General features: G+C 41.2%; 1 protein-coding gene across 1 annotated transcript; it reads left to right on the top strand.

The window, feature by feature from the left end:
* Positions 1-393: 393 nt before the first annotated feature.
* gnai1 (guanine nucleotide binding protein (G protein), alpha inhibiting activity polypeptide 1) lies at positions 394-19,782 on the top strand. The gene is made up of 9 exons (XM_041977183.1): positions 394-876; positions 6,567-6,609; positions 12,631-12,772; positions 12,964-13,121; positions 15,568-15,696; positions 16,909-17,038; positions 17,147-17,300; positions 18,148-18,359; positions 18,558-19,782. The coding sequence occupies exons 1-8, from the start codon at positions 759-761 to the stop codon at positions 18,336-18,338; spliced, it is 1,065 nt and encodes a 354-aa protein (XP_041833117.1). The 5' UTR covers positions 394-758; the 3' UTR covers positions 18,339-18,359; positions 18,558-19,782.
* The last annotated feature ends 6,083 nt before the right edge of the window (positions 19,783-25,865 follow it).

Below are 25,865 nucleotides of genomic sequence, written 5' to 3'. Positions count from 1 at the left end.
CCTCCTTCTTATGGCTCAAACCGGGACCTCAGTTCTAATTTCGTACCATAAACATGTAAATGTGAGCTGGTATGACAATAAAGTTCCTTGAATCCTTGAATCCTTGAATCCTTGAATATGTGTGTATGTCACCCTTCTGGCCCCATCACTGAATATTTCCAACCTCTGTTATGCTATAGCTACACACCTGCAAGGAGTTTGTTATTTATTTATTTTTATCTTTGTTTTGCTTTGTTGTGCTGTCATAAAAATTATTTGATATAGTTTAAAGAAAAAAATACGCTGAGAATATTTACAAATATTTTGAAAAGCTGTTATTGTGAAGTCTGTAACCGGAAGTGCATCTGTTTTGCCGCTTGCGGAACGACGCGCCGCCGCTGCTCTAGTCGTAGCCGCTCACCCAGAAGAACTAGCAGTCCCTGCGACGGATGGACGCGGACGGTTGGAAGCGGTATCACCAAGAATTTGTTTTTCCCGCTGTTGAATCACCCTTATTTTGGATGTAACGAGGATTTTATCAGGAGGGAGGTTTCAGTCAGCTAAAGTAACGACAGAGTCCCTTTTTTTCTTTTTTTTCTTAAAGTCGAATCGCTTCCCCTTTACCCCCGAGAGGAACAGATCGATTGCCCGTTGTATGAAAAAGGGCGTGTGTTCGGGGGTGAAGGCAGTTTTAACCAATTAATGTCGGCATATATGGTGTTTTAGACATTTTTAGTCTTTTTTTTAACACCACCTGGGTCTGAAGGACATAGTCGAGGATGGGATGCACGCTAAGTACCGAGGACAAGGCGGCGGTGGAGCGCAGCAAAATGATCGACAGGAATCTGCGGGACGACGGGGAGAAGGCGGCCAGGGAGGTCAAGCTGCTGCTGCTCGGTAAGCAGGCGAAGCTGGGGAGCCGGGGGGACACACCCTGTCATTAAAATCACATTTAAGTAGCTCCATTAATGGTTTAATAGGCTTAGATGTGTTGACTTTTTCTGCATTGTTAGCATCCTCCATTCCTTGCTAGCTTAAGTTAACTTTAAACTTTGTAATTAGCCTACTTTATGCTAAGTATACTTTATAAACAGTTGGCCTTAAACATCAGTTATTCTATGCCAACTGGTGTGTAATTAACTATTTTTAGTAGGTTCTGTAACATTATGTGCACGCTTTACCCTCTTTTTCCTGCTGTTGATAAAACCATTCAGCCCTTTTCTGTTGACTAAATCCTTTCAACAAGGCACATTTCCTCTCTGGTTCAGTGCATTGCAGTAAAAATAGGCCCACGCCTCATTAGGGGCCCAGGTCTAACTCATTGTGAACAAAACCTGTTGCCTCTGATAATTTTCTGCTTGCTTCAAGCTTTAATTCTTTACTGAGCTGAGCTCCTGCTGCAGAATCATCATTATTATTTCCAATCTCCAGGCGTGTGGAGGCACATTTAATATCATGTGTGCCTGTTTTCCTTTAATCCTTAAATTCAACAAGAAGATCCAAACAGAAATAACAGTTATAAGGTGGTCAGATAATGTCTGATTTTAGCTCAAAGCTGGATAAACATGAGTAGTTAAACTGGCTTGGCATTGTCCAGGTCGTGGTAATGACATCACAGGCTGATGTAGAGGTAGTGGCCTCATGACCCTTTCATTACTCGCAGTAATAGCCCATTCTGACTGCCCTTTGTGTAACCAAACAATTTTCAAGTCCATGCCTGAGAAACCAACAGGTGTGGGCTGTTAGTAAACTCATCTACTTTTTAAAGTCAGCCTCACATTATTATTTGATGCCAAAACAGGCCGACTGAGTCTTTGGTTTGTTATTATTACTATTTCTTAGCTGTTTCTTTGCACTTCCTGATTTATTTGCATTTAGAAGCCAGCCGTGTGTAAATGGCATTGCTGCTATCCTTAAAACTACGGTCGGTAGGTGAAAAGTTTTCCATCCGCCTCTTAGGTGGCTGCCTTGGGGGAATGTTGACATGCACACACACATGGTATGTGGGTTACCGGAGCACAAACTGTGAGGCCTGTATCAGCAGCAGGCAAACACCTGACAGACGGCACATAATAACCGCTGTTAGCAGCTTTTGTGGACATAGCTGTGAGCCTGAGTGAGATCATTTGAGTTTTTTTCCCTGCATTTAAAAAAAACACGAGGAATGGTCATTGAATCGCACATTCAGAGGATGAAAACTTTTAATTTAGTTGGACAGCGGGTATTTGGCAGGAATGTAGATACTTTCTTATTGAAGGTAAACACATTCCTGGTGTGCTGCAGGGCCAGATGGGGCTTGCTGATTGAAAGTGAGCAAGTTGGGTCACGTTACTGTTACGCTCCTGAAGGCTGGAATATGCGTTTTCACCAGGCCTTGCTTTGACATGAACCATGTGGCACTACGTAACCCATCTCAGCTCATGAGCCAGAGGCTTACTTTTTACCACAGTGGTTCTGCACCAGGTGATGGGGCAGCGCTCGAAGTGGCTTTGCCACTATTTCCCATCATTTGTGTTTGATCTGTTGGCTGTGGTAGCCAGGTAACCCACTCAGCCTCGTCAGGTTACTGCCTGGAGTGACATGCAGATGGGCTGGGATGCCAGGAGAAAGGTAAAGAGAGGCTGTAAGATGAGAGCGCTGCTAATGACCGCAGCATTAAAAATGAAACAGCTCAGAGCCAAGGGAGGTGTTTTTAGTTGTTTATCTTGCAGATAAGCAATCATTGAAAAGATGTTTTTGAGGTTGCTGATCCCAGGCTATTTGAGGAGTGTGTTTTTCTCTAAACGCTCCACGCTGACAGACATGAACAACAACAAAGCTGATGGAGTGGTAGTAACTGGTTATCTGGGGTGTCCTTCTCACAAGCATGAAATTATCGTCATGCTTGTGGAGATAGCGTGTGCATACCATCAGGTCCAAACCTGCTGGCTCACTCAGGCTTTTTTTTATCAAGAGATGTGAAAACTGAACATATTTTTGATTAAACTCTTTATTTCTTTAATCTCGAGGACCCAATTATCCTACTATTCATATCTACACGCTAAAATAGATTAAATCTCTTCAGCCTAATTAATCTTTCTATAGTTGGAATGCAACTGAGGGAAGGATTTATTAATAATCCATAGGCTGTTTCTGACTTGTATCATTTATTCTCCTTTTTTCCTATATTTTCAAGTGATGCAACTAGTATGACACGAGAGGTCCTCTCCTGTTAACCCTAACAACTCTGCTAGATCACCACTGAGCACCATCACTCCAACCACCACCAGTGTCTCAGGAGCGTTGTGTGTAGCTCTGTGGGGTAAATGTGATGGATAGTTTATCCTTCAAGTGATCTACAGAAGTTTTCCAGGTGTTTATATCCTGTCCAGGAGTTTTATACTCTATGGTAAATCCACAGTGAGTGATCCATGAGAACACCATTATTTATCACATTTTGTAATAAAAATAGCTAAGAGACCTCTATTTAGACCTGGACATGATGATGAAGCCACTTCCTGTCAGACTTTCCACCAATCAGAGAGCTTAGATTGACGGTAACGTCCAATCGGGAGCAGCCAAAGATCAACCAGTGAGCAGAAAGTTCTATGTGTGTGTGAAAAGAAGAAAAATAATGCTCCTCTATGGCTGGAATAAAGCCAAGAAGACGTTTCTGATGCACGGTGGCGCCACAAAGCAGCTGAGCTGGAGTTGGTTTAGTGAGGATAGCAGGTAAATAGTAGCAGGAATAACTGGAAATGAGGAAAAAGTGGAAACATGGAAATAGTTTCTGTTGTGTGTTTGTTTCAATAACAATATTTTTTCTCCTGAAAGCCAAGACTTGAGAGAACGATGAGATGAGAAAAGGTTTGGTCACTGTTGGTCTGTGTGTTATTTCTACAAAGTTCTGTTAGTAATAAATTCTGCTTTCTTCTTCTGGTCGACCTTCATGCTGCTAAATCTATTCATACATTCATTTTACATCATTTACCTCCCAATCTGACAGCTGAGAAACATGTCTGATGCTGGCTGGGATTAAAAGGGTTGAGCTTCTATGTGCATTTTTACATAAAAAAAAAAGTAGGCTGACCAAAAATAGTTTAAAAAAATAGCTTGGAGTTTTAAACACAGACAGGAGTAGCTAAATTGCTTGTATCTCTGTATTGCCGTTGGACATCACTTCAAACAGTGAATAGCTCAGTCAGTAGTGTGTGTGGGAAACAATCTTCTAGCGGTCGATTTTGCTTTTTGGCAGATCGATCCCTGTGATTAACTGTGGTCGTTTCCCCCGGTGGGTAACACCACTCGGCGGCTCCTGGAATCTGTCATGAGTGACTCATAGTTAAATCCGCCCAGAGGGAGGTTCGGAGAGAGAGAAAGAGGAATTGGATAGTGAGTGAGAGGAACAATAAATCATAAAGGGAAGATGGCTGTAGAAGACTGAGAGAATGTAAAAGAGGAAGAAAGACGTATGAAGCTGAGCAAGAGTGGAAAAATAAAGCAAGAGATGAGGTCGATGGTGTCTGCTTCATGCTGCTAATGTGGCATCGTTAATGTGCTCCGCGCATTGTGCCAAACTCCAGAAGCCCTCCTCGAGTCCTTGGATTGCTTACCTCAAAGAGAACGTGGCAGAAAGACGGCGCGGCCTTCATAAACCGCCCCCACAAATTTATCACAGCACCATTATCTGACCCCCAAAGCAAGTGAGAACGACTAGAAATTTCCAGATAGAAAGGCCGGGTACTTCTGTTGAGCACATCGTTGTCTCATCATCCTCACTGGCCTCTTCCTCAGGGGGGAAGATGTGTTTGTGGTGGGGAGATAGGAACAGCTCTGTTTTCTGAGAAAGAGGAGAGGAAAACACAGTTCACTCTGAGGGTGAGCTAAAATTTTCCTAAAATAGTTTGAACTGCTAGAAACTGAAACCAGCTGCTGGTGGGAGCATCAAAGCTGTGGGCGTGTAACGTGACTCTGCACGAGGAGTGATAGGTCAGGTCTGTGGTTGAATGTAAAACCCTTAAAGGCTGGTGAGCGGCGAAATCAGTGCAACCAGCAGTTTGTTCTTCCTTTTCTTGACAGACGCCACACCCTGATGTTCTCAACAACATCTCATAAAGGTCGACTCAGACACCAAATTTATTGGACTGGTTTAGGTTCAGCTTCTGGGATGGTTCGGATCAGCATTGGTGTGGTTTGGTTCACTTTCTATGAACTGTTAGAGATAATTTGGGAGCTTTCCCGTCATGACAAACCAGTTTATTTTGGATGCATAACACAAATATGAGGTTTTTATCGGTGTCTGTGAAATCGCATCATTAAACTCAGATGGGGACAAATTGGAAGCATCCCTTTAAAAACCAGCCAGATATTTGCTGACTTTTTGTGCAATAAGATGGTTCAGGTTCACATAGCCACCAGCTAGCATCAGTTACCTTTACAAGGAGGCTTCGTGGAGCTCGCCTGAAGTAGGTTTCCATGCATCCACACACTGAGGGGCGTGGCCTCGGTATGCAAAGTGTGTGTGGTGAGAATGGGTCTTGGGCAGGCCAAGAGAACCACAGAGAGCTGCTGCCCCCCACGGTGCACTTCTTAGGATGCTTCTAGTTTACTAGATACTTTTTTTTTTTTTTTCTTTGTTTTGTTTTCTTCTTCTTCTTTTATCTTGCACCAGCAAGGAAAGTGGAACTGGGTTAGGCTGTGGATTTACGATGCAAGAGCCGTACATCTTGTTTCAGACTGAATCACAAGCTGGTAAAAGTGGCTGATGTCACGATGCAATCCCACTTCCTCTTTTTAAAGTTTCTGTATCCGAGGGAGAAGCTATGGGTGCTTTACTCAGAGATTAGCTTCTCACAAGTGGTTTGAGGACTCTTCCAGAGTGGAAATGGCACATTAGTCAGAACCGTTGCTGTAATATGATTGGCATTGATTGGAAAGTACTAGATCTGATGCAGCTGATGGTAACAACCATTAGACTGTGAGTCTAATGAATGTGGTTTATGAGGTTCTTGTAGAATTTAGTTTAAGGGCGTTTCCAAATGGCTGGTGATGCTGCGTGTATCACACTCGTATCCATGAAGTCTCCTCAGGTGACTGAGATGTCCTGATAGCATCAGCCCAGTTGTCATGACGCTGTGACGTCTGAGAGGTCTGCAAGGCAAAAGCCGAGTGACTAAACTCCCCCTCATCTCTTCCACCCTCCTCCGTCGTCAGATCATGGTGGAGTAAACCGCTGTCGAGTCCACAGCCCTTCAGGCCACTCCACCATGAGGCGACACCATGTTTCACTGTTTTTCACAGCACTGTCAATGATGGTCTATTTTATCATTAGCTGTGAGCCTGGAGCTTTCACACCCAGAAAGCATGAGGAGCCTCGGCTGTGAATACAGTCGGTTCATACAATGATGTATTCAGTAGAAATGAAATTATAAAACAGTCATCTGAGCGAGCCTTTTGGCTGTAAATAAGCTGGAACCACCTGAAACCAAGGCCGAACACTGCTTTGGTTGACAGTTATGTCTAGTTTTAATGTTTTTTGTTTAAATCTGATATTAAAAATGGAAGATTCCCCTGTCTCTCTAACAAAGCCTCTTTTCTGTGTGTTTCAGGTGCTGGTGAATCAGGAAAAAGTACGATCGTGAAGCAGATGAAGTGAGTTAATTTCACTAAAATGAACATCCCGTTATTCTTCTCCTGTTGTGGTCTGACCAGACATGCACAATAACACACATGAGGAGGGGGCTCGTTTTCCATCAGCCGTATTTTATAGCGTCTCTGCTGGTAACCCAGCAAGCTGTGAATTGCAGTGCAAACAGGTTGCAAGAACAAGCTGCAGGATATATTAATGTGGACTGAATATACATCATAAACCAGCTGCCTGTGTGCACAGCATATGATTTTCAGGAACACGATCATCAGTCATCCAAGTGTCAGGAAAAACGGCTATTCTGCTCTATGATTGCGTTATCAGCAGGTTCGGCCAGTTTAGTGAACAAAGTCATAAATTTAGGGCAGTGACAGATATAACTGATGTAAGCTAGGTCCTCATTTATGCTTTCCTTTTTCTAATGAATCCTCTTTAGACAACAGTGGATTGATTTATAGTGGACATATCATGCTTTTAAATCCTTCCATTTCACATGTAAATCATTAATTTATGGTCTATATAAAGTAGAACCGCAATGCTTTGGTCTGAATTCCTGGTTATTCTAGCTCCACACACCCCTTGTGGTCTTTTTAAATGTGAATGAGGCATTTCATGTCCCGCCTCCCTCCAGGTCGCAGAGAGTTCCACTCCACCCCATTCGGCCATATTTGTAGTTTGATAACAGCAATACGATTATCTACCGGCTGAGAAACGTTTTATTGTCAAGTTTACTAGAGATGTCAACAACGGAAAACGTGTCCGTCCAGCCTTACGTATTCGAGTCCTCTTCTCTCCATTTCTGTTCATCCCTCACTGATAAGTTCCCCATACACTTCCATGTGTTTTTCATCATCCCATGCCGTCTCTACCAGCTGTTGTCCCCCCACCCCCAACACTACTTTTTCCACATTACCACAGTATGAATACGATAAACAAGGCCTGGACATTGTTAAGGAGTTAGCTAACGCGAGTGTCAAGAAAGTCAATGAATGCATTTGGATCATGTGTTCTCCTACACAAAAGGGCAAAAACACAAAGCCAAAAACAAAGTTTTATTTAAAGCACACAGTACAGTTATATCCACAGATAGGAAGCTAAAAGTTAGCACACAGTACAGTTATATCCTCAGGTAGGAAGCTAAAAGTTAGCACATAGCACAGTTGTATCCTCAGGTAGGAAGCTAAAAGTTAGCACACAGTACAGTTATATCCTCAGGTAGGAAGCTAAAAGTTAGCACACAGTACAGTTATATCCTCAGGTAGGAAGCTAAAAGTTAGCACACAGTGCAGTTATATCCTCAGGTAGGAAGCTAAAAGTTAGCACACAGTACAGTTATATCCTCAGGTAGGAAGCTAAAAGTTAGCACACAGTACAGTTATATCCTCAGGTAGGAAGCTAAAAGTTAGCACACAGCACAGTTATATCCTCAGGTCGGAAGCTAAAGTTAGCACATAGTACAGTTATATCCTCAGGTAGGAAGCTAAAAGTTAGCACACAGCACAATTATATCCTCAGGTAGGAAGCTAAAAGTTAGCACATAGCACAGTTGTATCCTCAGGTAGGAAGCTAAAAGTTAGCACACAGCACAATTATATCCTCAGGTAGGAAGCTAAAAGTTAGCACACAGTACAGTTATATCCTCAGGTAGGAAGCTAAAAGTTAGCACACAGTACAGTTATATCCTCAGGTAGGAAGCTAAAAGTTAACACATAGCACAGTTGTATCCTCAGGTAGGAAGCTAAAAGTTAGCACACAGCACAATTATATCCTCAGGTAGGAAGCTAAAAGTTAGCACACAGTACAGTTATATCCTCAGGTAGGAAGCTAAAAGTTAGCACACAGTACAGTTATATCCTCAGGTAGGAAGCTAAAAGTTAGCACACAGCACGGTTATATCCTCAGGTAGGAAGCTAAAAGTTAGCACATAGCACAGTTGTATCCTCAGGTAGGAAGCTAAAAGTTAGCACACAGCACAATTATATCCTCAGGTAGGAAGCTAAAAGTTAGCACACAGTACAGTTATATCCTCAGGTAGGAAGCTAAAAGTTAGCACACAGTACAGTTATATCCTCAGGTAGGAAGCTAAAAGTTAACACATAGCACAGTTGTATCCTCAGGTAGGAAGCTAAAAGTTAGCACACAGCACAATTATATCCTCAGGTAGGAAGCTAAAAGTTAACACACAGTACAGTTATATCCTCAGGTAGGAAGCTAAAAGTTAGCACACAGTACAGTTATATCCTCAGGTAGGAAGCTAAAAGTTAGCACACAGCACGGTTATATCCTCAGGTAGGAAGCTAAAAGTTAGCACATAGCACAGTTGTATCCTCAGGTAGGAAGCTAAAGTTAGCACACAGTACAGTTATTTCCTCAGGTAGGAAGCTAAAAGTTAGCACACAGTACAGTTATATCCTCAGGTAGGAAGCTAAAAGTTAGCACATAGCACAGTTGTATCCTCAGGTAGGAAGCTAAAGTTAGCACACAGTACAGTTATATCCTCAGGTAGGAAGGTAAAAGTTAGCACACAGCACAGTTATATCCTCAGGTAGGAAGCTAAAAGTTAGCACACAGTACAGTTATATCCTCAGGTAGGAAGCTAAAAGTTAGCACACAGCACAGTTATATCCTCAGGTAGGAAGCTAAAAGTTAGCACACAGTACAGTTATATCCTCAGGTAGGAAGCTAAAAGTTAGCACACAGTACAGTTATATCCTCAGGTAGGAAGCTAAAAGTTAGCACACAGTACAGTTATATCCTCAGGTAGGAAGCTAAAAGTTAGCACACAGCACAGTTATATCCTCAGGTAGGAAGCTAAAAGTTAGCACACAGCACAGTTATATCCTCAGGTAGGAAGCTAAAAGTTAGCACACAGAGAGTAATAGTAATAGAGAATAGAGAAAACTAAACAGCCTGAAAAATATGACCCAAAAAGAATATAAAGATATATACACAGCATCAGGAAAGAATGTTTTTAAAATTTCTGCATTGATTAACACTAATAGTGCACAAAAACATGTATTTAAGAGCTAAAAAAAAAGTGAATTTTTCATGATATATCCCCTTTAACTAACCACAGAGCAGGACGGGGACTCCTGTTTGACATGTCCAACCAGCCGCCACCAGAGTGATAAAACAAAAGGACAAAACCACTGGTTTTGCATTATTTAAATTTGAAGTTGAAGGACCTAAATGAAGCAAAGCACCATCTCTGTAAACAGGCCTTGTTGGCAAATGAAGCCAACAGGTGGAGATAACACTTGCCTCAGGTCTGCCAGCTCGCATGCACCCACCATCAGACTCATGGCAGTTGTCACTTTTCCCACGAGGTCCATTATCAGTGAGCAGAAAGAAAAGCAGCTCGCTACGATAAAGCAGCCGCAAGGACTGTTAGGTTGATTATTTAGAGGCAAAATAATGAAATAATCAGGGCTCTAAATGAAGGTGGCTGATAAATTACCAGAATTTCATAGTTTCCATTTATACATATAACTACTAACCAGCCTACTAACCTAGTTGTTTACAAGTAGTGCCAATACCAAAAAATAAATTTTCTGAATCTAATAGTCAACCAATAAGTTTATTACCAATATTAAGTAAAATAATGGAAAGAACTGTGTATGAACAGATTCAATCATATTTTTAAAATTAATCACTAATTTTCAGCTTACAGAGAAAAATATTCCACAGCCACGGCTTTCACTGGTTAGAGGAAATTGGAAAGAGGAAAATCATGGGAGTAGTTGTGCTTGTTTTCACTGCAGCTTTTGACATCATGGACATGGGTTGATGTTGAGAAAATAAGATGTTTTTTCTCAGTGTGCAGTATTATGGATGGAAAGTTATTTGAGTGATAGAAGTTGGAAGTTATTCAGATGTTAAACGTGTGAAACACGGAGTGCCTCCAGGACATTATCTTGGGCCTCTTCTGTACACAGTTTCCACTAATGATCTTCCTTTAGTGTTAGAAAAGGTCATATTTCAATGTATGCTGATGACTCTACAATATATTTAGCTGAAACAACAGTCAGTGACTTGAATACAAATCTTGATAGGGAATTGAAGTTGATTGTCGATTGGATTGATGGTCATAAACTTATTTTGAATGTGTCTAAAACAACCAGTATTTTAATAGTAACAAACTATTCTTTATGTTCAAAACCAAAGCTTGATCTTTGTATAAATAACATGGTAATTAAGCAGGTAGAAGAAGTTAAACTCTTGAGAGTTATCATAGAAAATACTCTATCATAGGACAAACACATACAGAGAATATTTACTAAAATGGGAAAAACTTTATCCATAATTTGCAAAATATCTGACACAACAATCAATGAAACACGTAATCCAAGCTTTGGTTTAGTCTCATCTGGATTATTGCTCGGTAGTTTGGTCCAATACTACCTTAGACAATGTAAGGAAATTGCCAATGGTCCAGAATAAAGCAGCACGGAAAGCTGTCACTAATGTCACTAAATGCATGAATGTCTGTTGGTTTGAGGTGAAAAGTAGATTCCTGTATACGCTGATGGTTTTCATTAGGACTGTTAGAACAACCCTATTTATGTTCTACAAAAAAATTTAGTAAATACAATTATTTAACCAGGAACTCTGCTGAAGGTTGTTTTACTTTGTCAAAATCTAAAACTAAATCAGCTTTAATAATATATATAATAAAAACTATAATAAAATAATAAAAATAATAAAAAGACACTAAAAGAGCATTACATAAGAGGAAATTTTGGAAATGAATAAGTGTTTTTGGTGTGTAATGAACCTATGGGTATTTTATTTTGTTTTTCTGTAATATTCTAAGTTAAATTATTATATTTGTAAATTATTATAGATTCAGTCGGAGCCTGCCAAAAGTTGTGTGTCTGCGTTTGTGTTATTTAAATTGTGTCAGTTGTTAATGTTTTATAGTAGATGTACAGTATGGTGTGTTTGTGTATTGTGATGAGTAGTGTGAATTCGTATTTTTGTATTGTCGCCATGTAAATTGTGCAGACCCCAGCTAGAATAGCTGCTGCTATGCTAAAGCTAATGGGCATCTTAAATAAACAAACATCATCCAACCACCAACGCGTTTCTGTACGCTTGTTTAATTTAGATTTCGCTCCTCATTTAGCTGCACTTTGTTCGGGTAGTAGCCAGTACACTGAAGTAAGCTCGCAGCCAATGGATGGACGACACGTCATGGACTGGTGCTCATGGGAAATGTAGTGGTTTGATTCAGCTCCTGCAGGGTTCTTCATTTAATATGTCAGAGCTTTTTGTTAGCCTGATTTAGTCATTATAAATGCTTTGTGTGTCAGCAAGTCATGTTTATATTCAGCATTTTCTTAGAATTTTTTATGCATTTTTTATTTAAAAAGAAAAGTAAGTATTGTCCAATGTTGTAATCAAACCTTTAGATGAACCGAGCACAAACAAATTAAATGAATAAAGGTGAAATATTATGGCACTGTAGATATATTAGGAAATATTTTCGTATCTTAAACTCTGCTTTAAATGACTGATGCATTTATTCCGTGGTAAGTGACGACACAGTGGATGGCTTAACCAATAAATGAAATGACTTTTAGTTGCAGCCCTACATAGAAGTACTGCTTTTGGTGGTTATTATGATGGTTATTGATGGCACCTGCTGCATGTACAGCATCTCAATGAAGACAAAAACAAAAAAAAGAAACTGAAATATTTACATATTTAACTCATCGACGAGTTATTTCTGCTTACTTTAACTTCACAGGCCAAAATCTTCATCTCATTAAACCATGAATTATGTCGTTATTCAGAATTCTGTAGTAAATTTAATAATAGAAGATGATAATTTGGCATTTTCTGCATGTAGTAGTAAAAATAGCCCCTTTTTTTTCCCCCGAATGATCAAAATTCCCAAGAGCGTCGAGATGAGTGCCATCGTGGACCAACAGTCATGACGAGCATCTAAAAGTAGAGCCTCATGAGCACTAACCGATTTGTTATGAAAAGATGAGTCTTGCATCAGTTTTGTTTTCTTTCTGCAGGATCATCCACGAAGCGGGCTACTCAGAAGAGGAGTGTAAGCAGTACAAGGCTGTGGTCTACAGCAACACTATTCAGTCCATCATCGCCATCATCAGAGCCATGGGACGCCTCAAGATCGACTTTGGTGATGCTGCAAGAGCTGTGAGTGACAGGAGAGCTTGATTGGTTGGTTTAAAATAGAAATATGGTGAGAAAAAACAAGACTTTAGAAGTAGTTTGTTATGTATCTGTTCCTTAAATGTCGCTGTAACTCAGTCAGTGGCATTTCAGCTTGATTATAATGGTGGCGTAATGATTGACGATGGCGATGCCTCCCCCGACTCCCCTCTCAGGATGATGCCCGGCAGCTGTTTGTGCTGGCAGGGTCTGCAGAGGAAGGCTTCATGACAGCTGAGCTGGCCGGTGTCATCAAGCGGCTCTGGAAGGACGGAGGTGTTCAGGCCTGCTTCAGCCGCTCCCGCGAATATCAGCTCAACGACTCGGCAGCATAGTGAGTCACACGCACAAACAACTGAGTAAACAACCAGCTCAATAACGGCAAGGTTCACCAGAGCTGTGAGTCATCCACAGGGAGGACTCAGCGGTCCTACAAATTTATGTCAAATTACTTGCATTCCTGTGCAGATACACAGAGTTGTTGCAGCATCTGTCTGGACTTTCATCTGTCAATATTTGCCTTCCTCTACCAAGAGTAGGACGACTCTTTAATCTTCAACCTTACACTTCAGCACAGGAGCATTTGCCCCATACTTAAAAAGCAGAAAAGAAAATCTTTCTGTAGCCGAACTGCTGACCTATTTTCCTTTACTTGTTGGAACTCGGCACATATTGTGCAAGAACCTGTAGTACTAAAACAGAAATAATCACAAGGCAGCTCCTGTGCTGTTTGAGAAGAAAAAGGCCTTGTTTTTCTGCCACAAACAAGCCCAGTCACTGCAGTGTCTTGACTTATTTCTAATTAATCCGTTTAGTTTATAGTTTATTCAGAAGGGACCGTGAATGTTGGTGAAAATTACATTAAAACAAGCTACGCAAACACTCTGGATTCCAAAGAAAGCCTGACTTCTATCCGTTGTGCCTGGAGGATATTAAAAATACAGCAGTTAGATTAAATATATTATCAGAGTTCAGAGAAAAAAATAAGGAAATACATGCAATCAGTCAGCAACAAGAAACCAGGTGATGCACACCAGCGTCACACAAACCAGTATAACCAGTAACCACACACACACTGCCTCACGTACACATAATACATACAGACCCATTATTACTATCAGCCCGAAAAATCACAGCATAACTACATCTGTATGCTTACTTTTGTCTTAATTTACACCTAGATACGTACATTTATACCTTTAAAATAATGCAATTAATCTAATTGTTGAGCAGAAAAAATTGATGAATTTAAAATCATTTTTTGTGCTTATTTTCTTTAAAAGTTCCTCTGTGTGAAGAAAAATGCAGCAACTTCTGCTTTACAAACACATTCGACATCCAAACGGCTGTTAAACAGCTTTAATCTCATAGAACTGTTTTATATTTCTTGTAAATCTCAACTTTTATAAGACAGATGAAAGTTTTAGGATTTATTTCAGTTTAAAGTAACCAGTCAGCTGTGTGAAGCTGCCTTCCTTCTAATCACAGAGGGAAGAATATCTGATGAATGATTACAGTCTCAGCACTGATAGAATGTAAAGAAACGTCTGTTTTAATGACTTTTCGCTGGAAAAGAGATTTACGCTCTCCGAGGAGCCAGGTGAAATGTCGGAGATGAGTTGTTAGGAAGGTTCCTGCTTCTTTCTGATGTGGATGGAGCGGAAATTCAGCGTAGGAGGACATGACCTCATGACCTGTGATGACAGAAACGAACTTTGAAAAGAACTGCGTGAGCGTGCGATAACATAAATGTTGATGTTAACTAATTAAGCATTAACGCATGCCCAGCCTTCATCTGTATACACACACACACACTCAGGCCTATAAACACACATTCATACACATACATGTCCACGTCTACAGAGTTCCAAACATCTTCCACAGTATTAACTAGGAACAGTCTTGGTTCAAGCCAGTTTTGTTAGTTTTGAAACAGTTTGATGTGGGGTAAGCTGTTGCCTAGGTTACCAGCTGGAACGGATAAGACTGATCGAACATGGTACGTCTGCGAGTTGTTCCAACGTCTCCTCTAGTGGAGGCTTGTCCAGCTCTTTCTGGCTTGTAGGAGTTGGTATTTCCTTCCATGCAGACCATGCAGCGCCTTATTCAGCAAATTAAACAGATTTTTTTTAAGTTAACTGTGTTGTGGAAGTTTAGGTATTTATATAAAATATGGCAATGATTAAAAAAAAGGACAAAGTTTTTCTAACGTGAAGTATTAAGTTAAATGTGTTGGATTTTATGTCATGAATGGAAACTTCGCTGTTTATAGCAAATTGTTGCTCAAGTGTTTTATCAGCCTGCTTTTTAAAAACACTGGCAGAAGGAATTCTATTTTCAGAAGCTGTGTGTTCCTTGCTGGATTACGAGGGAGCTAGAGGCTACCCCAGCAGGTACTGAATTTGGCAAAAAATGTGGGACAGCACCCTGGACAGATGGCTGGTTCATTACAGGCCTCACATGGAGGGAGTTTCCAATTCAGCTGCATATTGGAGCTGAATGTGGGAGGACCAGAGCAGCCACAGGGAACCCACCAACCAGAGAGAAAACAATGCCCACTCCCCACTGACAGGACCAGGGCTTAGATTAAAACTTAGCCCCTGTTAGTAGGAAGGTAACAGCTCTGAACAGAGCCGCTGTGGCATTGTCTACATTTAACAAAGACAGATGCATCTCAACAGCAACATACATGAGACGGGGCTCCTTTCTTTTTTCTCACCTCCTTTTTTCTTGTGTTTATTCCCCCACTCCACGCCCCCTCCTTTGTTTCCCTCTCTCAGCTACTTGAATGATCTGGACAGGATATCCCAGGCCACCTACATCCCCTCTCAGCAGGATGTCCTGAGGACCCGAGTCAAAACCACCGGTATCGTGGAGACGCATTTCACATTCAAAGACCTGCACTTCAAGTGAGAATTTCTCCAGCATTTAAAGAGAGAAATCTGGTTTTACTCTGCAGCTTAATTAGCTCTCCTTCCTGTCACTGACTCATTCTCTGCCATAGAAATTCCCTTCGAACACGTACAGCTGTGAGTTGTGACACAGTTTGTGAGGGTGTTGCGCACATCAACAATGACTCAGTCGCGGCCCTTCATTAACCAGACAGGAAGTGGGGGCAGTAGGCTTGATGATGTCACAGTCACTGAAGTCACAGCAGAATTTCCATTTTACTAAAATGCTGCATGAAGACGACATCGTGCATGAGACTAATTATTTCACCTGTTAAATGTTTGCTATTTTTATTTAAGCATCGCTTATTCATTCATTAATTACTCTTGACAAATTCCCAGTGCAGTGTTTCCAGCTGAGCGGAAGAGCCAGACAAGGCCCTTCGTTGGCTTTACTGCCGTCTGCCTTCAGCACAGCAGTCATGAGGAGCAAAATACCACGTTTTAGAGGAAGAACCAACAATGAAAACAGCAGGAAATAAACATGGAAATTAAGATTTTAACATTTAATTTAAAAAGCACTGCAACTTTACACAAAGCACAACAAAATCACATCATTTTAAAAAGAAAATAACAGTGAAACAGAAAAGACACGATAATGAGAAAATATCCAAAACAGGGCTCCAGGCCGACTTCTGGCACCGAACTTAACCCACATACACCGATGGTTATTTTAGTTGTTTCAAACCAGAATGAGCTTTAGGAAAATGCTTTTGTTTAGTTTTTTTGTATATTGGAAGCATGAATGTTAAATAAAAAAAAATTAACACAAACTTTAAAGTTTTCGCTTCACTGAACTGAGTGAAACTAAACATCTCAAACTTCGAAACGAATCATGAGGCTGCTTCTGGAAAATGTTTGTTTCCAGGCTTTTCCCTCATCCCTCTTTCTGTGGCGTAAGAATTAGAGTCTAATAAAAAGACGAACCCCCCATCATTCTTCGTGGGGTTGTGAGCAGACAGCAGGAGCTGCTGGATATCTTTACCAGCTTGATGTCTACAGATGTGAGGTGGGGACTGTGTTCCCCATCAAGCCGTCTTAAAGGAAGCGTGACTATATGAAGATTTATCCGTCTGCAGTTTGGGCTGAAAAATGTAGGATTTCTTGTCATCACTGAGCTCTGTCCTACCTGTTTACTGCCTGCTTACATGCTGTCTGGTGACTTCCTGCCAGGATGTTTGACGTCGGCGGGCAGCGGTCGGAGAGGAAGAAGTGGATCCACTGCTTTGAGGGCGTGACCGCCATCATCTTCTGTGTGGCTCTGAGTGATTACGACCTGGTGCTGGCTGAAGACGAAGAGATGGTGAGTGGGTTGCATGGTCTGTGTAACAGAACGGGACAGATTGGGAGGAATGGCGGATCGCTCTGTGTTTATCACATTGACCAATCCCTCTTTTCCCTTTCCCCTCAGAACCGAATGCATGAGAGTATGAAGCTGTTTGACAGCATCTGCAACAACAAGTGGTTCACAGACACCTCCATCATCCTCTTCCTCAATAAGAAGGACCTTTTTGAGGAGAAAATCAGAAAGAGTCCTCTCACTATCTGTTACCCGGAATACGCTGGTAAGACGTGCATCATGAAGCTTTTCTGATGTACTGGAGCTCTGTGATCGACATTCTCTGGTTAATCCCGTCATGGGACGCGACATTCTGGAAACAAAGCAAGCGGTGGATGTATGGGGCCTGCGTGCCAGCTTCTGGGTCCAGAACATGAATCCCTGCAAAACCACAACTAATTTTTCCATTCTGGCTTTTGTATGTAATAAACAACAGAACAGCTTTGGTCCAGAGAAGACGGACGGCGCTGTTCACATCTGGCTTCTTCTCTGCACGATGGAGCTTTAACCTGCATGTGTGGATTTCAGGGTGAACTGTGTTCACAGACAGTGGTTTCTGGAAGTCTTCCTGAGTCCATGCAGTGGTTTCCATGTCTGCTTTTAATGCAGTGCTGCCTGAGGGCATGCATACAGAGATTCCTTCTGATTCTTTGAATCTTTTTGTTATTTTACACTGTAGATGGTGGGATCTTCCGTCTTCACACTTTTACACAGAGGAACAATTTTCTGAACTTTTTGCGGTGTGTCTCAGATTGGTGAACCTCTGTCCAGCTTTCCATCTGAGAGACTCTCCCTCTCTGAAATGCTCCTTTTATACCCAGTTATGTTACTGACCTGTTGCCAGTTAACCGGATTAGTTGTCAAACCTCCCTAACCCTAACCCTTTGTTCCAGTTACTTTCCCAGACTTTTGTTGCCCCGTTTCAACTTTCTAGAGATGTGTTGCTGCATCAGATTCAAAATGAGCAAAAGTTTTCAGGATGAAGCTCAGATGTGCTCTTTGTCACCTAAAACCTTCTAAACATACATTTGGCTTCCTGACTAATTAACGTCCTCCTCTCTCATCTTTTCCAGGCTCCAATACGTACGAGGAAGCAGCTGCTTACATCCAGTGTCAGTTCGAGGATCTGAACAAGAGGAAGGACACTAAGGAGATTTACACCCACTTCACCTGCGCCACCGATACCAAGAATGTGCAGTTTGTCTTCGACGCCGTCACCGACGTCATCATCAAGAACAACCTGAAAGACTGCGGTCTTTTCTGAGGATGGCGACCTGTTTGCTCGGTAAGAATCGCCTCATCACCATCAACCATCTGTGTGAGCATAGCTGCAGCTGACCACAAGAATGCATCATAATCCATGGGATCGGTTATTTTCTCCGTTTAGATCCGCGTTGAGCGATGAGGTGGAGGTCTGCACAGCCCCACCTCATCCCTCCTCCATCTTTTTTCTAATGGTTCTTTATTTCTCTCGTCTCCTCAGGCGGTGGAGCCAGCATATGTGCATCTTTGGTGGGGAGGATGAGGAGCGTCGGGAGGACCAGTGATGGACCAGTGCTGTACTATAAGCCACTTTTAACAGCTTTATTTATGTTTTTTCTCCGAACATTTTGAACTAGCGTTACTACATTTGTGTAAGATGTTTGTATCATTAAGCGTCCATGCAAAATTTCACTCTTTATTTCTATTTTTGGGGGGATTTTTCTTCCCCCTCTTTGTTTTCTTTTTTTTTGTTGTTGTTGTTTTTGTTTGTTTGTTTGTTTTTTAGAAAAAGGGGGAAATCACAATGTTTTTAGCTATTTCTTATGCCACCATTTCTGGAAAAGGAAACTTTGCTGTTGATGGAAAATGCTCCTTTTCTTCTTTTCCTGCAAGCAAAAGGGAAGAAAAGGGGTCCAACTCTGAGTCCAGTTTGTTGGTACCTGTGCCTTCGCATGCCTTTTTACTGCGGCCGTAGTCCCCATGCTTGTTCTGTTGCCTGCTGAAGTGTTCTAGACATAAAAAGATAAACTGTTTTCATATGTTAGTGTCTGTTATCTTCTATGTGCACACCACAGAGCTTTCAGGAGAAGGAAGATTTCCCTTTTGGTAATGCACCTTTTGGTAAAAGGTACATGGGTCTCCATGGTGACCAACATGTAGCCTCCACAGTTCCCCTAACCCCAATCTTTTCCCCACCCACCATGATGATGGGTGGCCTCGCCGGCCCATCAAAAAGTACAATATTGAGATGTATATTGTTACATTCACCCCATGAATCTGGGGCTGAGGTTTTTAAACTGTGTATGAAACATAAATCATTTCCAGTCATTCTGAGAGTGGTTAGTCGAGGCACTGAGCTTCAGAGACCAGATTAGGCACATTTTACTGTATATTTTAATGTATTTGGAGGAGCAGTTGTAGAGTTTTTGGTATTAAGGAGAAAAATAACTGAATCACAGGATGGATTGTTTGTAAAGTCGAGGAGGATTTAAGATTCAGACATGCTTTGGCCCATGAGAGTAAAGGAGCTGGCGAAGGATCGATGTGATGGAACATAGGCTGGAAATCTGGTCTGTAGATCAGACGAGTTGAGGTGCGAAGGGTCCTGGATCTGTTCATGTAAAGAAACTGCCACAACTGTCAATCTTTATGTATGTTCTCCAAGGAAGGAGAATCTTTGTAGACTCATCTCCCTTATTTTGCTAATAAAACCCATTTACAAACCATCCCGAGTTTCTCAGTCATTGTGTGCATTTGTTTCTGGCAAACAGCATGAAAATAGAGTTGCTCTGCTAGTACTTTAATTAGCTGCTAAAGCACATAACAAGATCAGCTCATTCAATTTCTGCTCATTTTTAAATTTCTGGACCTTTCCTCTAGTCATCATGCTGTTGTCACATGCTTTCCTAAAAAAGGAAAGTCAGAAGCCCCGTAAATGTGATCAGATGTTTGCTTTTTGTTATGTATGTGAATTGAAATCCTTTCATTCATCACTGCTGGTTCACTGATGCATCTTTTGTCTTCGTGGCAAGTTTGCATTCATAGATGAAGCGCTTTGCCACACAAACAAGGTGCTGTTACACTAATTTACAAACCAAGATGCATCTTTTCTCCAGCAGAGAAAATCTGAAACTGATGTCATGTTTGCATATGGCTGCAGTAACCAGAGGCAAGCCGGGATGAGAGCTGATGGTGCCTCAACGTGGCTTCAGTGTGTCGAAGCAGAAACCACCTTCAATTTATTTTCCTATTTGCTGACGTCTGATGTAAAGCAGTCCTCAGGCCGTCCCTGCTTTATCTTTGCCTTGTAAATGTGTCGTGCCATGACCTGTAAGTGAGGTCTGTAACTGCTACCCTTTCTAACAATGTCGCTTCAGATAAGAAATTTGCATTTTTTTATTACATAATTTGTGTACTCTGACATAATCCAGAGTTCACCACTTAGGGGAAAAATAACATTCAACAAAGATGTCATTGTATTAAGTACATAGCAAAGTGAGTGGGAGTATTCTTGTATGGCCACCTACAGGCCGTCGTTCTCAGTCTCCTTTTCCCTCTGTTTTGGTCTCCACCACCTACCAAAAGGAAACTACTAGTACTGATGTAATCAGAAAAAAACAAATGTTATTGCTCACAAAAAAGGACAGTTATCTGCATTTCCCTCGTTAGATTTAAATGAGACATTTTGGCTGTTAGAACAAAGAAAATAGACCAATTTATACACTTTTATAGGTCCGCCTTCTAGTACCGGGTTGGACTCCTTTTTCCTCCAGAACCACCTTCATTCTTGGTGTGATAGATGAAGCAGGTGGTGGAAACCTTCCTCAGAGGTTTTCTCCATATTGACATGACAGCATCACACAGTTGCTGCAGGTTTGTCGGCTGCATCCATGATGAGAATCTCCCGTTCCACCACATCCCAAAGCTGCTCTACTGGACTGAGATCTGGTGGCTGTGGAGGCCGTTGGAGTCCAGTGAACTCATGGTCATGTTCTAGAAAGCAGGTGGAGATGATCTGAGCTTTGTGACATGGTGCATTATCCTGCTGGAAGTAGCATCAGAAGATGCTCCACTGTGGTTATAAAGGGATGGACATGGTCAGCAACAATACTCAGGTAGGCTGTGCTGGTTAAACCAGGCCACGTTGGTACTAAGGGAAAATATCTCCCACACCACAAGCACCGCTGCCCACTCCTTCCAGAACCTTGAGATCTGCTGATCAGATCCTTCTGGTTGTCCAGAGGTCCAGGTTAAAACACAGGAGCTTTTTATGTTGCTGTGGATGTTTTTAAAACTCATTTTCATTCCTTGGCTTTAACTGAGATTTTGACATTCAGGCCTTTGTGTCGTTTTCTGGTATTTGTCCGTATCTGTTATGTGTTGTTTACTTGCTGTTTTTCAAATTGTACAGCACTTCAGTCCGCATCTGTTTTATAAACATGCTTATAAATGAACTTGACTTTGACTTCCTGTTGTCTTTCCATCATCTCCAACCAGTCTGCCCATTCTCCTCTGACCTCTGACATCAACCAGACACCCTGGTCCAGACAAACTGCTGCTCGCTGGATGTTTTCTCTTCTTCAGACCATCCTCTGGAAACCCTGGAGATGGTTGTGTGAAAATCCAACCCAGCCTGTCTGGCACCAGCAACCATGCCACGTTTAAAAACCACTTAAATCCTCTTTTTCCCTCATTCTGATGCTCAGTTTGAACTTCAGCAAGTCGTCTTCACCACGTCTACATGCTGCCGTGTGATTGGCTGATTAGATATCTCTGTTAACAAGCAGTTAAATATGTGTACCTAATAAAGTGGATGATGAGTATATATCGATGTAGATCTATGTATTGTAGCATCTCAATATAAATTAACTGTATTCAACATTGCATGTTAGTGATTACAGAGGATGCTGAAGTAGCACATTTGTGACTTGACCATCCCCAAATTCACCTCGTAGATGTGAAGTAAAGCACTTGTTGGCTTACTTATCAATTTCCTCACAATGTCTTAAAAAGACATGGCCATGTTGTAGAGCTCACTGGTCTGAACAGGAACCTTCCTGAGATGAGCTCGATCGAGCTGCTAACTTTACTTTTAGCTCTTGGCAGCTGGGCCTACAGGTTTTAGATCTGGTGAATCTCAAGAATCCAGCAGTAGAGAAAAAGAAAAGTTCTTATGTTGAATGGAAATATTGTGAGTTAATTTGCACATGAGGATCACATCAGATAGAAAAAGCTCAGGATATAAATAAAAGCATGTGTGGTTTTTTTTGCCTCATTTGTTAACCAAATTCTCTTTACCAACATTTAGGGTAGGGATCACCAACTGTGTCCTGCAGGTATTGGATATTTCCCTATTGCAACACTTGATTCAAATAAAATGGATCTCCAATAGCTTGTTGTCGGGTTCTGCACAAGTCTGTTAATGACCCGTTCATTTGAATCAGGTTTGTGGCTGCTGGGACACATCAAATACCTGCAGGATGCCGGCCCTCGACCAGACCAGGACCAGAGTTGGTGGACCCTGTTTTAAGGCATATTAAAGGCAGTGGCATCCCCACCAAAGGAAGGGCTTGTCATTGAGAGAAAAGCTTGCATAAACTGTTTAAGAAAAGGTCTCCGGTCCATCAAGTTTAGTATATTAACCTGTGAAATCCACATAATTGGACTAAGCCACTTTTAATTAGACTATATTTGTTCCACCTGCACATTCTGCAGCTCAGAACATCTTCAGAGAAAATGATCTGCTTCCCTCAGAATCAACTGATCCAACCTGACATGCAGTCCTCACCAGTCAGTGCTTCACCTTCTTGGTTCCTGCCGTGTTTCTTGTGTTTGTTTGTTGCAATAAGCCACAAAACTGCAGTTTGTCTCATCACAACAAAAAGAATGATCAGAAATAAACTAGAAGGACCTGGCCCTTAGATTCCCTGATTTCAGCTGCGGTGAATGGCACCAATTCCATGACAGCAGTCCTGCAAATGCAGTTTCTAAATTTACGTAATGCAATTATAACTTTCCAGTGCCAGTTTAAAGTCTGGGTGCACACACGCTTCCTCATTTAACCGTTGTGTCCACGCTTCTTACTGGTACTGTACGTCTGTAATGTGTGAATTAGAAGAAAATAAGTAAAAATAAAATATTAAAACATTAGGAAAATCGTTTTTATGAAACTTTAAATGTTTAGAAGAAATTATCATTTTTATAAATATAAAAATTAAAGCTTAAAATGGAAATTGATTGGAAATTTGTAATTATTTTGGTTATTTTAATGAATTTGGTTATTGGTTATTTTGTTTTTATTTTACCATTGAGATATTTGCATGGTTGTTTTGGTTAGAATTATATTTCCAAATATCTAAAAATTAATTTTCTGCTTGCGGTGCTCTCAAACTGTGTTCACCACAGGTGTAACTGGTCATATTGATGCTGATGTCTTTGTTTGATTTAGCTAGCCTAGCAGCAGCAGGACACCTTCCAGTCCCACAAATGATCCGTTTTACCCGAATGTCGGTTAACATGGTGAAAATGATGCGTGGTGTCATGGGACAGTCTGTAATAATGACCATACAATATTACTGTAAATATACCGGATTTAGGTGTTAAATGCATGCATTTATAATATAAAATAGGAAATACAAATGTTCTTTTTTTAATATCTGTGATTAAAATGTAGAATTAATTCAGTGTTCAGTGCTGATTACAGATCAGACACACTTTAAGCTGTTAAAAGAGAAAAATGTGGAGCTATCTCTAATGATTGCAGCTTGTTTTAACAGATTAAACATTTGGTGCAAATGAGGGTCTTCTGAACTTCCCAGTCACCTCTGGAGGCTGACCTGGTCCTAATTAAGCTATTTCGTTTTTTGATGAATTCCTTCAGGGGTGGTGGGATTGTTCCAAATTTATAAATGAGACGAACATTTTTTTAATAATTTGAAGTTCACAAAGCTGAAAGTGGTGTTTAGCTAAATTTGGGCGGATGTGATATGACCGTGGTTCTTATCAAATACCTGAATGGCTTTTTGATAGAGCTGTTCCACGGCTTTAAGTGAGCTGACCCCAGCAGACGACCAGGTTGTGAAGCTGTTCTCAGTGTGTGATAAAATCGTGCAGTGGAGGTAAAATTTGGTGGCCTTTGTTGTTATAAAAGGTCTATGTTTCAAAGTTTGTAGGTTAAAGTGAAGTGAACAGTTAACAGGATTTCATGTCCTGTCTTTCCATCCAGCTGAGATCATGTCTGTAACGCTGCAGTGGTTCTGCACACAGTTAATATGCGGCTTTTATGAAAAATGCATATGGGTCACATGTCGCTGTACACAGCTGACTCAAACTTAGGGTTTAACAGAGGTGCTCCTGAGCCCATGTGGCCGATCTTCAAGGACTCAAAGATCACACACATCCAACAACGGTTTAGCCCCTTAGCCTTTAAGTGCTGAGGTTTCCCTAAATTCCCTGAATGTTTTTACAACATAAAGCACTGTTGGTGTTTTTACTTCCAATGATGGGCTGCGAAATTTTTACTGATGATTCTTACAGTTTGGCCCAAAATTTTCCATCCTTGCTGACAAAGGCCAAGCCTTTGGTGGCCGCTCCTTTTTATACCCAATCCTGACACCCTCACCTGCCACCTGTTTATTCACTGTTTGTGGAGTCTTCCAGAAAAGTGTTGTGTGTGTATTTTATGGCCTTTTGTCTTTCTTTATTTCTGTCAGCTTCTTTTAAACATGTTGATTAGGGAAGGCAAAGAAATTAAGTCAAGGTTCAAACATATTAAATTAGTTTTAAAGTTTTTTGCATTTTTGAACATTTTCCAAACTCTTCTGCAAATGAGGCTTGAATAATCCTTAAAAGATGTTATAAAATGGTCTGCTTTTTGCCTTTGTGTGCACCAACACCATGTGCAGTTATCATAGTCATAAAATCTTGGCGCAGACAGAACAATATTTACCTACAGGATGCTGATGGGAGTGTGTCTGCAGCATTGGAACCATTCAGTGCTTACAGAAGTAATGATTTGTTCCAATGCTTATGAATTCAGAAAGTATTTCTTCACTGAACAATCTTGCTTCACAAGAAGTTTGGGGCTTTTTTAAGAGGAATCATTGCTTCAAATACCCCTTTGCTTCTCTTGACGTGAGGGATGCCCTTTTCAAATGTGCATTTTAAGCAATCTGGGCGCCTTAGATCATTTGCATGTGCTTCATTTACACATCACCAACATTTCTGCTTTGCATGTGTGCTTGGCAGCAGCATGGCGTCCCCGTGTTTGAGCCTGTGCACACTGACATAAAGGTGGAACAAGCCTGGAAGAGATATACAAGAGAAAATGATGTCTACTTGGGCTTTTGTTGTATATAGTGAGATGCCTTCCATGGGTGCTGCCAGTCAGAGGAGTTGAAGTGTTTGCATGTAGATATGTTGTATTTATAGTACCTTTTTGATGATGATGAAGGGAAGATAGAAAGAAGGGGGTGGCCATGTGCTGTGGCGTAAAAGCAGAATGGGTGACGCTGAGGTTTTTCTCAGCAATGAGCAGCGGGTGGGGATATTTGAAGTGTGTATCTGTGAGGGAGGGAGAGAAGAAGGATGTAAATAGATGGAACAATAGAGGCTTTATTTGAGCATTGCTGTGTTAGCTGTCTGCTCAGTCACTTTCTCATGGGGCAGCAGAGATAAGGGAGGCTTATCGGCTCTGCAGCCATGTCGGACAGGACCCGTTGTAGCGCCACACCAGACCCACTCAGTCTGCACTGCACATTCTTCCACACACCAAACTCCACAGTGCACTAGAGGTCTGATTCATTGTATG

This window comes from Melanotaenia boesemani, chromosome 23 (genome assembly GCF_017639745.1).
Source record: "Melanotaenia boesemani isolate fMelBoe1 chromosome 23, fMelBoe1.pri, whole genome shotgun sequence".
NCBI lineage: Eukaryota > Metazoa > Chordata > Actinopteri > Atheriniformes > Melanotaeniidae > Melanotaenia > Melanotaenia boesemani.
Note: the sequence above shows the minus strand (reverse complement) of the source record. Positions and strands in the feature narration are given on the sequence as shown.

Excerpts from the sequence above, each read along its gene's own strand:
- gnai1 (XM_041977183.1), top strand. The coding sequence starts at position 759 with ATGGGATGCACGCTAAGTACCGAGGACAAGGCGGCGGTGGAGCGCAGC. Across the intron at positions 877-6,566 it reads GGTCAAGCTGCTGCTGCTCG|GTGCTGGTGAATCAGGAAAA; the intron begins GTAAGCAGGCGA and ends TGTGTGTTTCAG. Across the intron at positions 17,301-18,147 it reads CTGTTACCCGGAATACGCTG|GCTCCAATACGTACGAGGAA; the intron begins GTAAGACGTGCA and ends CATCTTTTCCAG.